The sequence below is a fragment of the Callithrix jacchus genome, chromosome 4, assembly GCF_049354715.1.
Source record: "Callithrix jacchus isolate 240 chromosome 4, calJac240_pri, whole genome shotgun sequence".
NCBI classification, from domain to species: Eukaryota; Metazoa; Chordata; class Mammalia; order Primates; family Cebidae; genus Callithrix; species Callithrix jacchus.
Window position 1 is genome coordinate 28,408,377 of NC_133505.1, and position 11,427 is coordinate 28,419,803.

General features: G+C 43.3%; 1 protein-coding gene across 21 annotated transcripts in view; it reads right to left on the minus strand.

Moving 5' to 3' along the window:
* Window positions 1–10,879, minus strand: part of LOC144576540 (putative uncharacterized protein C6orf52) — a 132,121-nt gene extending 121,242 nt beyond the window's left edge. For 8 of the 21 annotated variants that reach the window (XR_013533831.1, XR_013533833.1, XR_013533829.1 and 5 more), the window contains exons 1-2: window positions 10,625–10,879; window positions 9,706–9,817 (exon numbers count right to left, since the gene is read on the minus strand). Coding sequence is in view for 2 of the 21 variants with exons in the window: in XM_078368457.1 (XP_078224583.1) it covers window positions 10,625–10,711 (87 nt within the window). In the remaining 19 variants the exon portion in view is untranslated. Of the gene's footprint in view, window positions 1–2,569; window positions 2,751–7,343; window positions 7,950–8,811; window positions 9,606–9,705; window positions 9,818–10,624 lie in introns of those variants that run through there. The other 13 variants (XR_013533822.1, XR_013533824.1, XR_013533823.1 and 10 more) reach the window with 6 other exon arrangements.
* Window positions 10,880–11,427: the final 548 nt, after the last annotated feature.

Here is an 11,427-nt window from a genome sequence, read left to right on the forward strand (position 1 = left end):
ATATAAAAAATTAGCTGGGAATGGTGGTGCGTGCCTGTAATCCCAGCTACTCAGGAGGCTGAGGCAGGAGAATTGCCTGAACCCAGGACGCGGAGGTTGCGGTGAGCCGAGATCGCGCCATTGCACTCCAGCCTAGGTAACAAGAGCGAAACTCCGTCTCAAAAAAAAAAAAGAAGAAAAGCACGTTTATAAGTCTTTCCTCAGCTAGAGATAGTTTGGGAAAGTGTGCTGATGGGCCACAAAGACCTGAGAATCATGTTGGAGACACCCACCTCCACAATGCCAAAATGTAAAGAAGAGGGCTGCAGAGGGGTAACCCGTTAACTTGGGGAGATAAAGGTTATGGACAGAGGCACAGCACATTGGGGAAAGCAGGGAATAAAGGTAGGACATCTCAGCGAGGACACACTTTATTAGAGAAGAACAAAATGGGGATGGGTGAGTGAAAGAGCGCTACCACAGAGCCTTCCCGTCTTTAGTTTTGCTCAGCAGCTTCCCAACAGGGAACACCCAGAAGGATGGCAGGCAGAAGGCACAGTGGGGTCACCACAACCACAAAATGTATTTATATAATTCTTGTACAAAAAAATGCATGTTACAGTAATAATTTGGCTGGAGGGCGAGATAAAAATCTCAGGATGTGCCCACAAAAATGGACAGAGGAATGGAGAGAAGGGGTAGCCAGGTGAGAAAAAAAGGATGTTCATTTCTCAATTTTCTCATGAGTGATGAAAAATCAACAAATACTTTCACTTCTGAAGTTGGTAATATACTCATTCTTATACTTCTCCATTTAAAGATAGAAGGGTAACCACCGAAAACAGACCATCTCCCAAAAAAGAACAAAAAGGGAAGAGGCGAAAGAAAAAAAAAAGTGACAAAACCTCAGGCAATGTGGTGAAATATATTTTTTTAAGTCCTTCAATATCAAACATCTGTTAAAAGGGAAAAACTTGTACTGGGCCAAAAGGGGGGAAAAATGACAAGAAATCTAACATATTTTATACAAGAGGCACACCTAAAACAGACCTGAGAAAAATTGAAAATGAAACTTTGGGCAGTAAAATATCATAATATAAAGCAAATGTAAGTTTTAAAAGTCAAGGGTCTAGATGTGAAATTCAACTTTGGTTTTAAGGCAAAGATCATCACACAAATGGTGTCACTATGCATATTAGGAGAAAAGCTAGGGTGGGGGACATCCGTAACATTTAGAGCAAAAATTGTTAATTTCTCTAACCTGTGAATATCTTATGCAGTCAAGCAAGAGGGACACAACTCAACAGAAAAACTAGAAAGATGGTATCAAAGTCACAGAACACAGATACCAATAAACACTTCAAGAGGTATTTGCCCTCGGTAATAGATAAATGCCTCCCTGGCCTATCAGATTGCCCAATCATATACAGAGAGGAATGTAGAGTAGCAAGAACTCCCACCACAATAATGAAAAGTACAAATTCTTGCAGACTTTAAGTAATTTGCTATTTAAACATTTTTATGTTACATCCTTTAATCCAGCCCTTCCACATCCAGAAATAAATTCTTGGGAAAAAATCAACACTCAGAAAAATGCTTGAAGATAAGTAAGTTTGTTAGAGTCTGGAAAATATTTAAAACGTCAGATAAGGGATGAGCTAAAAATCACAATGTATCTAAATGAGCTCACTCTGTTGCTCACGCTTGAGTACAAGGGCACAATCATGGCTCACTGCAGCCTCAAACTCTCGGGCTCAAGTGATCATCCCGCCTCAGTCTCCCAAGTAGCTAGGACTATATGTGTGAGCCATTTTGCCCAGACCATAAATGGGCAACTTTTAAAGAAAGGTCTCCTTATGCAGAAGCAAGCAAAGAGCAAAACAGTATGTACTACATAGTTCACTCTTGCCTAAATCATCCCCTAACCACCAAAACAGAAAGACAAACCGTGCTGATTTAGCAAGAGTACAGGGGAAAGATCTAGAAGACATCCACTCCAGCAGTACTTTCTTCTAAGTGGAAAGGGAGTGGGGAAGGAGGAGGGGTGTGGGGGGAGCTTTTCCCTGACTTCAATACATCTTTGTGTGATTTGAGAAATATGTCACTTTAGTAATTCAAAGTATTACAACATCTTTTTAAAGTGTGTTTATATCTAATTGCTATAAAACAAACCCCAAAACTACTTTTTGTCCTATATTAAGTGTTAAAGAGTAAAATTTATTGAATTATGACAATCTAAAATTTAGTAGCAAGAATTTAGACAAAGACTTCATCAGCCTTTTGTTTCTGGAAGAGAATGAGAAATTATCTGCAAGTGAAAACTTACGGGTTATACATGTCCAAACTCAGCAAATCATAAAAATTAAACATGTACAGGAGACTTTCTGGGTATCAAGTATACACCTCAGTAAAGCTGAACAAACGTTTGTCTGAGGCTATCATCAGCTTTACTCTCTAGTTTTAAAACAGGTAGCAAAAGCTGTGGCTGTGGGAATTTGGATGAGAGGATAATAATGTGTGAAGATAGGAAAGTGATGTTTACTATTATCGGGCCCATGAATGACACAAGATTCATTCCAGCAAGGGATACCTTAGGCATAACCAAAGTTCCAGCTGTGTGTTGAGGGGTCTCACGTGCAGAAAAACAGTTCCGTCCATTTCCATCCACTGCACAGCTGTAGCTGTAGCCAGAAAGAAGGTAAGAGCTGGGCTGTTGCACGTACCAGTTGCCACAGTGGTAACCCTGGATGGGCTGGAACTCCTGCTTCACTCTAATAGCAGAGGGGAGACCACAGCAATGACAACCGTCACCAACCAACACAGAATCATCCACAAACCCCCCGACTTCTTTCCAGGAAGTTTGCAGTAAGTTGAACACCTATGTTCAAAGCCATTGTTCGTAAGTTACCAACAGTTATGTAGCAAATAGAACAGTAACAGCTTTCTTTTTCCTTCAAAGGAGAAAACTGCTCACCTTTGCCAGTAGCTGTAATAGCTATTGTGTTGAGCTATGCCAAAACCTGCAAAACTCTCCTGTTCTGCCATTTATCCAGAAACCTTACAAAAAGAGAGCAGAATCCGGTTTTTATTCCTGCGTCAAAAATTCTGGCCTGTGGGCTAAAACCTCTCAACCCTGACAGGTAAGTCTCGCAACTACCTGAGATAATTACATTTAGTGGCAATTCCTGCTAGGCAATTAATTGCTTGACTTTCCTGACAACAGGGCAAAGGTGTGTGTGTGTGTGGGGGTGCACTAAGGCACCTGGGAAAAATTCTGCCACCTGTTCCTCTGGCTTCCACCTTCCGGTCCTCTCTCCCAACTGTCAGGCCTGGGGCAGCCAGCAGAACCCCAAGGAGGGACAGAAGGGGAAGATGTGTCCGTCAACAATGAAAGAATCTCCACTGCATCCCTTATCATAACAAGAGAGGAATCTTTAATAACAAAACCTTAAGACAAATACATTTCTCTCCTCAGTTATCATTCTGAGAATAACTATTGGAACTAGCTAGTGCTTTTTTATTTTTTTTAATCCCATGCAAAAATTAAAAGCATAATTATTGAAAGCATAATCCAAACTAGCTGCAAAATGAAGAGGCAGCGAAGAAGGCCTTCCTTTGCTCCCTTCCCTCTTGTTTCTCTTCCTTTTCACTCTCTTACACCCTACATTAAGGGTGTAAAATTGTATCCTGAGAGTACAGGATACAATTTTAAAGAAATATTTCTCTTGTTCAGTATTTTTCAAAAACGCATGATAAGCTTCCCGAAATTTAACGTGCATACAAATGACCTAGACTTGTTTAAAATGTAGGTTCTTTAGGCTGACACAGTGGCTCACATCAGTAATCCCAACACTTTGGGAAGCTGAGGCGGACAGATCACGAAGTGAGATCGAGACTATCCTGGCTAACATGGTGAAACCCCATCTCCACTAAAAAATAAAATAAAATAAAATAAAAAAATTAGCCAGGTGCGGTGGCCCACACTTGTAGTCTCAACTACTCAGGAGGCCGAGGCAGGAGAACAGCTTGAAACCAGGACGCGGAGGTTGCAGTGAGCTGAGATCATGCCACTGTACTCCAGCCTGGCAACAAGGTGAGACTCCATATTAAAAAAAAATAGATTCTTTAACTTGACAGATCTGGAGTGGAGCCTCAAATTCTGCCTTTTTAGCTAGCTCCTGCCACTTTAAGCAGCAAGGATACACAGTGTCAAAATTCAAGATAACTTTTGAGTCCATACTGGGTGCTTAGGGTGTGGCCATTTCCCTGCTGCTGGCTAATAACTAAGTGCTAATGTATTTTCTATTTACCTGTATTGTGAAAAATAGCAGACATGATGAATTCAAAACATTCTGATCATTCAATCATTCACCAGTTATTTATTGAGCCATTATGACAGTCATCCCTTAGTATCCATGGGAGATTGTTTACAGGATCCCCCCCAGATACCAAAATCCTTCAATGCTCAATATAAAATGGTGTAGTATTTGCAAAGAAGCTACACACATCCTCCCATAAGCCTTAAATTCCGTCTAGATTACTTATAATACTTAATACAATGGCTATACATTACTTCATGTGGGTTCAACAGTAGTATCCGGCATGTGGCAAATTCAAGTTTTACTTTTTGGAGTTTTTGTTTTTAAGATGGCGGCTCCCTCTGTCACCCAGGCTGGAGCACAGTGCTGTGATCTTGGCTCACTGCAACCTCTGCCTCCCAGGTTCAAGTGATTATCCTGCCTCAGCCTCCCCAGTAGCTGGAATTAGTCACCCACCACTACATCTGGCTGATTTCTGTATTTTTAGTAGACATGGGATTTCACCATGTTGCCCAGGCTGCAGTGCAGTGGCGTGATCTCGTCTCACTGCAACCTCTGCCCTCCAGGTACAAATGATCCTCCTGCCTCGTCCTCCCTAGTAACTGGGATTACAGGCAACTGCCACCCCTGGCTTTTTAGTTGAGACGGGGTTTCACCATGTTGACCAGGCTGGTCTCAAACTTCTGACCTGAGGTGACATGATCGCCTTGGCCTCCCAAAGTGCTGGGATAACAGATGTGAGCCACCGTGCCCAGCCTCCCAAATATTTTCAATCCATGGTTGGTTGAATCCAGTGATGTAGACCCCACAGACGCTGAGAGCTGATGGCATACACAAGGCAAGGCAACTGGCATTGATGATATAGTGGAGTTTATCCAGAGTGAATCTCCCCATGTCTTCAAGGGAGATTTTATTGATTAGCAGCTATGGCAGACATTGTTGGGTGCCACCCAATATTGATTTATTTTCTTCCATTATAACAATTCTGATTTCACTTGGGCCAGCAATAGGCTCAAGCTAAAAGACTACATTTCCTAGATTCTCCCTTGAAGCAAGACGTGGCCAAGTGGCCAATCTGGCTAAGAAGATCTAAATAGAAGTATTAGAATGGGATTGGGGAAAGCTGTGTGGGAAAAGGGTATTTGCTAACCTGGAAGGGGGCCTTTTTATCCTCTACTCTCTCCCCAGGTCTGGTGCTGGGATTACAAATGACAGGGGGAGTCAGAATAACTGCAGCTATCTTGGCTATGAGGTGACATGAGGGAAGAAGTCATACAGAGTAACATGGTAATCCAAGACAGAATGAGTCTGGGTCACTGATGACTAAGGACTCTTTCCACTAGCACTAGACTGGCCTACTACTGGTTTATTTTACGTAATAAATGTCTTGTTTAAACCACTGTTATGTCAGGTTAAATACAATTCCTAACTACTATAGCTTAGACAACCAATAAAAATGTTAAAAATTCTTTTTCTATAAAAACTTTTTTTTTACTTATTTCATTTTAGGACTGACTTTATTTCACACACAAAAAAATCACAATTATGGCTATAACCAGGTGAGTGTTGAGGCTGCAGTTGGAAAGTAATATAGAAGTTGAACACTGAGGAGGTGGTAAGGAGACCGAGGAAGAGAGAGGTCAATATAATCATGCTGAAACCAGCTAGGAAAATGGCAGCAGCTGTGGTGAGGAAGGAGGCTCAGGCATCTAGGATCACCTCCCCCTTGATCTCCACACTGCAATAGAAGAAAAGGCTGGCTGGCTGACTGGTGCCTCCTTAATCACCTTCCTATAGGATAGCAGGCACGGTAAGGGGGAAATCTCTCCAGAAGATACTGTTTTTACTTAAACAAGATCAAATCTCCACCCGACTCCTCCATTTGGAGACCAGAAACCTTTCACATGTAATTCCTAAAACTAAACCCAAGACCCTTTCACATGTGATTTCTAAAGCTGTAAACCCAAGACCCTTTCACTTGTAATTTCTAAGGCTGTAAACCTAAGATCCTTTCATGTGTAATATCTAGAGTGTAAGCCTATATAAAGGCAGAGCTTCTCTTTTAGGGGAGCTTGGCCGTTTGGACAAAACATAAAGCCCTGCTCCCGGGCCGTAATAATAAAACCCCTTCCTTCTCTTAATTCAGTGTCCAAGAGGTCTGTTTCTCATGGCTGCTCCTGCTTCAGTGGAACAGAAGGTTTCGAGGAAGATCCCAGGGAAAAGATGGGCACTTAAGGCCTTGGAGAGGACAGTGACCAGGAAGGGCTCAGAAGCACTGTTTTGCTCTCTAAAAGCCCCAAATGCAAATCTTCTGTTTCAACTAGATTACTCCCATGAAGCAGGTGAAACAAATTCTACTTAGGCCCAACATTGGGCAGGTTCAGAGCAAGTAGAGCATTATCTCCACTTCCCTTTGTGCTGGGAAATACAAACTGGACCAAAACCTCTATGAATACATTCCCATGAAACCTCCATAGTCCTTGAGTTTAACAGTGTTGCTACGTCTCACTGAGAAAGGAGAATTCAGTAGGAACATGGGACTCTTGTGATATTTCTAACAGGGCTGGTTTTTCTCTACTATATCTTGTTTTTACCCCAGGATATCCACTTTACTACCCTCACCACCGAAGAAAAAAAAATACTGGATTTTACTCTAGCAAACCAAAGCTAGGCACTACAAATATTTGTTGAATGAATGAATAAATCAGAGCGTAGCTCAACTGCAAAAACCTTTTCAATCAATAATTTAAAAGCAAAGCCACAAAACAAGATAATCCTCTTGTGCTTTAGAATTGATTAATGAACTCTCAATCTTGGTTGTTTCTTGGAAGCTGCAGATTTCACAAGAATGAAATTAAATGGCTTTTTACATCCTTTGTTTGGAGAGAACAGAAGGCTTTACGGGAAGTTATGCTCAGTTCAAATCCAGTTAAACAAGTATAAAACTCTCTACTGTCTTTCTCCAGACAATGAAAATCCGCAGTCTTAAGATCCGAAACTGTTGAAAAACGCACACTTTGAATGAAGAGACCTTCCAAATAGGGATTGTGTGAGCAACACAGCTGTTTATTCACCCGGGTGCAGGTGGGTTAAGGCCAAAAAGCGCATTAGCAAAGGGCAGTGGGATAGGAGTTGGTTTCAAAGGTTTGGGTAGTTTTTTTGGGGGGCGAGGGTGTTGCAGAGTAAGTCCAGTTACAGTGGTGGACGTTAGGGGCAAGGAGTATACATGACCATAAGTTCAGTTACAATGGCAAGATTAGGTGAGAGGTCTCTACAGTATCATAAGAACAGTTAAGATGGCAGGGTTGGGTAAGGGGCTTGTCAGGGAAGCTCCAATGGGTGATTAGGGACAATGGGGAATGCAGGCAAGGGGTAGGAGACAGCCGAGGCAAGCAGGACTTCAGACTTTCAGGCTCCAGGCTTGCCTATGGAGACCTGACAGAAACTACTGCCACAGCCATGCATAAAATGCAATGCTGCTGCTTTCCTTTGTTAAAGCGAATGTTCAAGGCTGAGGACCCATAAAAACCAGCATACTGGCCGGGCGCGGTGGCTCACGCCTATAATTCCAGCACTTTGGGAGCCGAGGCGGGTGGATCACGAAGTCAAGAGATGGAGACCATCCTGGTCAACATGGTGAAACTGTCTCTACTAAAAAAAAAATACAAAAATTAGCTGGGCATGGTGGCATGTGCCTGTAGTCCCAGCTGCTCGGGAGGCTGAGGCAGGAGAATTGCTTGAACCCAGGAGGCGGAGGTTGCAGTGAGCGGAGATCGTGCCATTGCACTCCAGCCTGGGTAACAAGAACGAAACTCCATCTCAAAAAAACAAAAAACAAACAAAAAAAAACAGCATTACTGGCTCTACTGTTATTTAGCTGTGTGTTCTTAAAAACGTCACTTTTCCGGATGTATATCAGCACTTATAACCTAAGAGTGAATCACTGCATTTTACCCTTAACGAGTTACCCTGACACTAATCTTTTTGAAACTGTACTTAATGTTCTCCAAAAATGTACATCCACATATTTGCATATAATTTCTTGGGATTGAAAACCCCTGAAACTCATCCATGAACCCCCCCCCCAGATTAGTAACAGCTGGACTAGGTCTTGTCTCAGTCCTCCAAGGTCTATAATTGGTTCCACTAATTTCTAAGTTTTGGGGATTTTTGTTTTGTTTTGTTTTTTGATGTTTTGTTTAGAAAAACGACTTTTAGTTACGTTCATGGTGCTTAACACCATGGTTTCCATTCTAGAACCAGCCATATTCTAAACTTCCGGGTTGGAACAAAAGTTACTTAAGCAAGTAAAAGTGTGACAGTTTGTAACAGATTCTGAATATAGTAATTACCATAAATTTTTATGGTTAAAATTTATTTTTAAAAACGTATTAAACAAGTATTAATTCTTCTCAAACATCAGTTGAGATGTCCCTGGGGTAAGGAGACAAGGTATCAGGGACAGTCCAGAAGTAATGGAATATACAAAGCATGACTTTGAAAGCTGTAGAGGTTTTCTTTTTTTTAATTTTGGATGGGAGTATAATGCTTTTGCATTAAAATGAACAGATACGTTGTGGAGCAAAATGAGTAAAGACACGTTTTTAAAGATAAAATGTGAAAGTTCAAATATATATGTCCTGCCTACTCTGTTTTTGTTTTCATGTCCAGAGCACACTCACTTCACACTCCTCCTAGTGGTTCTCTCGTGGAAAGTTACACACTACAAAAAAAAGTAATCTAAATCGTAAAATAATTTGACTTATTTATTTATTTATTTATTTTTTATTGGATTTTAAGTTTTGGGGTACATGAGCAGAGCATGCAAGACAGTTGCTTAGGAACACACATGGCAGTGTGCTTTTCTTTCCTTCTCCCCTTCACCCACATTTGGCATTTCTCCCCAGGCTATCCCTCCCCACCTCCCCCTCCCACTGGCCCTCCCCTTTTCCCCCCAATAATTTGACTTTTTGTAACACAATGAAGATAACTAGCACAAAGTGAAAAATGATTTTTTTTTTTTTTTTTTTTTGGAGACAGAGTCTCTCTCTGTCGCCCACGCTGCAGTGCCGTGGTTCGCTCGGCTCACTGCAGTCTCACCCTCCCGGGTTCAAGTGATTCTCCTGCCTCAACCTCCCGAGGAGCTGGGATTTCAGGCGCCTGCCACCAGGCCCTGATAATTTTTCTATTTGTAGTAGAGGTTGGGTTTCACCATGTTGCCCAGGCTGGTCTCAAATCCCTGACCTCAAGTGATCTGCCCGCCTCGGCCTCCAAAAGTGCTGGGATTACAGGCGTGAGCAGCCACACCTGACCAAGAATTATTTTAGAAGAATGAATGAATACAAGGATTTCCACTAGACTGAAGACTAGTTTGTCAACAGCATTTCAGTGTCTGTAAAGTGCTTACATTTGGAGTTGACACAGCTGGCAGGTGACAACCCAAAGAGGATCTGCTCATAGCATCCCGTGACCAGCTCCATTCAGCACAGCACGTGCCTCTTCCGCCAGCCCGGCTCAACCTGGAGGTCACGGAACCAGACGTCAAAAAAAAAAAATAAATAAATAAAAATAAAAAAATAAAAAGGCCTGGGTCCTTTCTGCATCGGTGTCCGAATTATACGTCATGGGTTCAGGGCTGCCTCTAAGTCGCCTGTAAACGTGCAAACACTTTCAGCGCTGGAAGATCACAAAAGAGGAGGAAATGTCTCCTGCGCTACAATGACAACCAACGCATCCAAAGTGAAATCGTCTCCGCAAGACCCAAATCGGCCTTTATTAATTAACACGTACTGACAATCCAGAACACCAGAGAAGAAAATTTCTTGGAAACAGAAGGGTCTAAGCGCTGAAGCATTGTATCGCACTTGAAATGGAGGCTGAAGTTTTGACTAGGACGGACTATGCATCTTGTTTATCAACTTACCTACTACGGTGTTTATGAGAACTATACAAACCAAGATTTGCTCTATTGGGAGTTTGTGGGAAAGCTGTAATGTCTAACGCATACCTCAACCTCTAAACCTTATTAAACTTTTTTTTTCCTTTGAGACGGTGTCTGGCTCGTCACCCAGGCTGGAGTGCAATGGAGCGATCTCGGCTCACGGTAGCCTCGACCTCTTGGGCTCAAGCGATCCTCCCACCACCGCCTTCAGAGTAGCTGGAGCCACAGGCGCGCGCCACGCCAGGCCCTGCTACTTTCTAAATATTTTTGTAGGGACCGACTCCAGCTATGTTGCCCAGGCTCACTCCTCACTCCCCAAGAGGTGCCGCAACTTTGGCCAATATGACCCCAGAGTTAGACAAGTGAAGCAAGCAGGCATACAAACCGCACAGGGGCAGGCGGGAACGCGGACAGATCTCGCACACCGGGTCCCTCGAGGCAGCGCGGACGCTGAGCCGCTGGAACAGGTCATCGCGAACCCGAAGTCCCACCCCTCCTTGCCCTGTTACTAAAGGCTCGTTCCACTGCTTCCCGAACAAAAAGGAACCCTAACTTCTACCCTCCTAGTACACAGCCCACACCAAATCGCACGCCAAGAGCCCCACCCCACTGCAGGGAACCTCAGCCACAGCCCCGCCCCACCGGGCCGGAAATTGACCCCGCCTCCTCCTGGACATCACGGAAATGAGGGTCTTCGCAGAGGATGTCCCGCCTGCTCCCCTCAGACTGACCTAGCTCTCGCCTTCCTAAGATATGCCTGCTTGCCCCCAATTTTTTCCTTCTTGCAGTGAGAACGTCCTCATATTGCATCCTTACTTATTCTCCTCTTGGGAAATCCATGTGATCTTCCAGCGCTGAAAGTGTTTCACGTTTACAGGCGACTTAAAGGCAGCCCTGAACCCATGACGTATAATTCGGGCGCCGATGCAGAAAGAACCCAGCGCTTTTTTTTTTTTTTTTTTTTTGAGACGGGAGTTTCGCGCTTCTTACCCAGGCTGGAGTGCAATGGTGCGATCTCGGCTCATGGCAACCTCCGCCTCCTGGGTTCAGGCAATTCTACTGCCTCAGCCTCCTGAGTAGCTGGGATTACAGGCACCCGCCACCATGCCCAGCTAATTTTTTGTATATTTTTTAGTAGAGACGTGGTTTCACCATGTTGACCAGGATGGTCTCGATCTCCTGACCTCG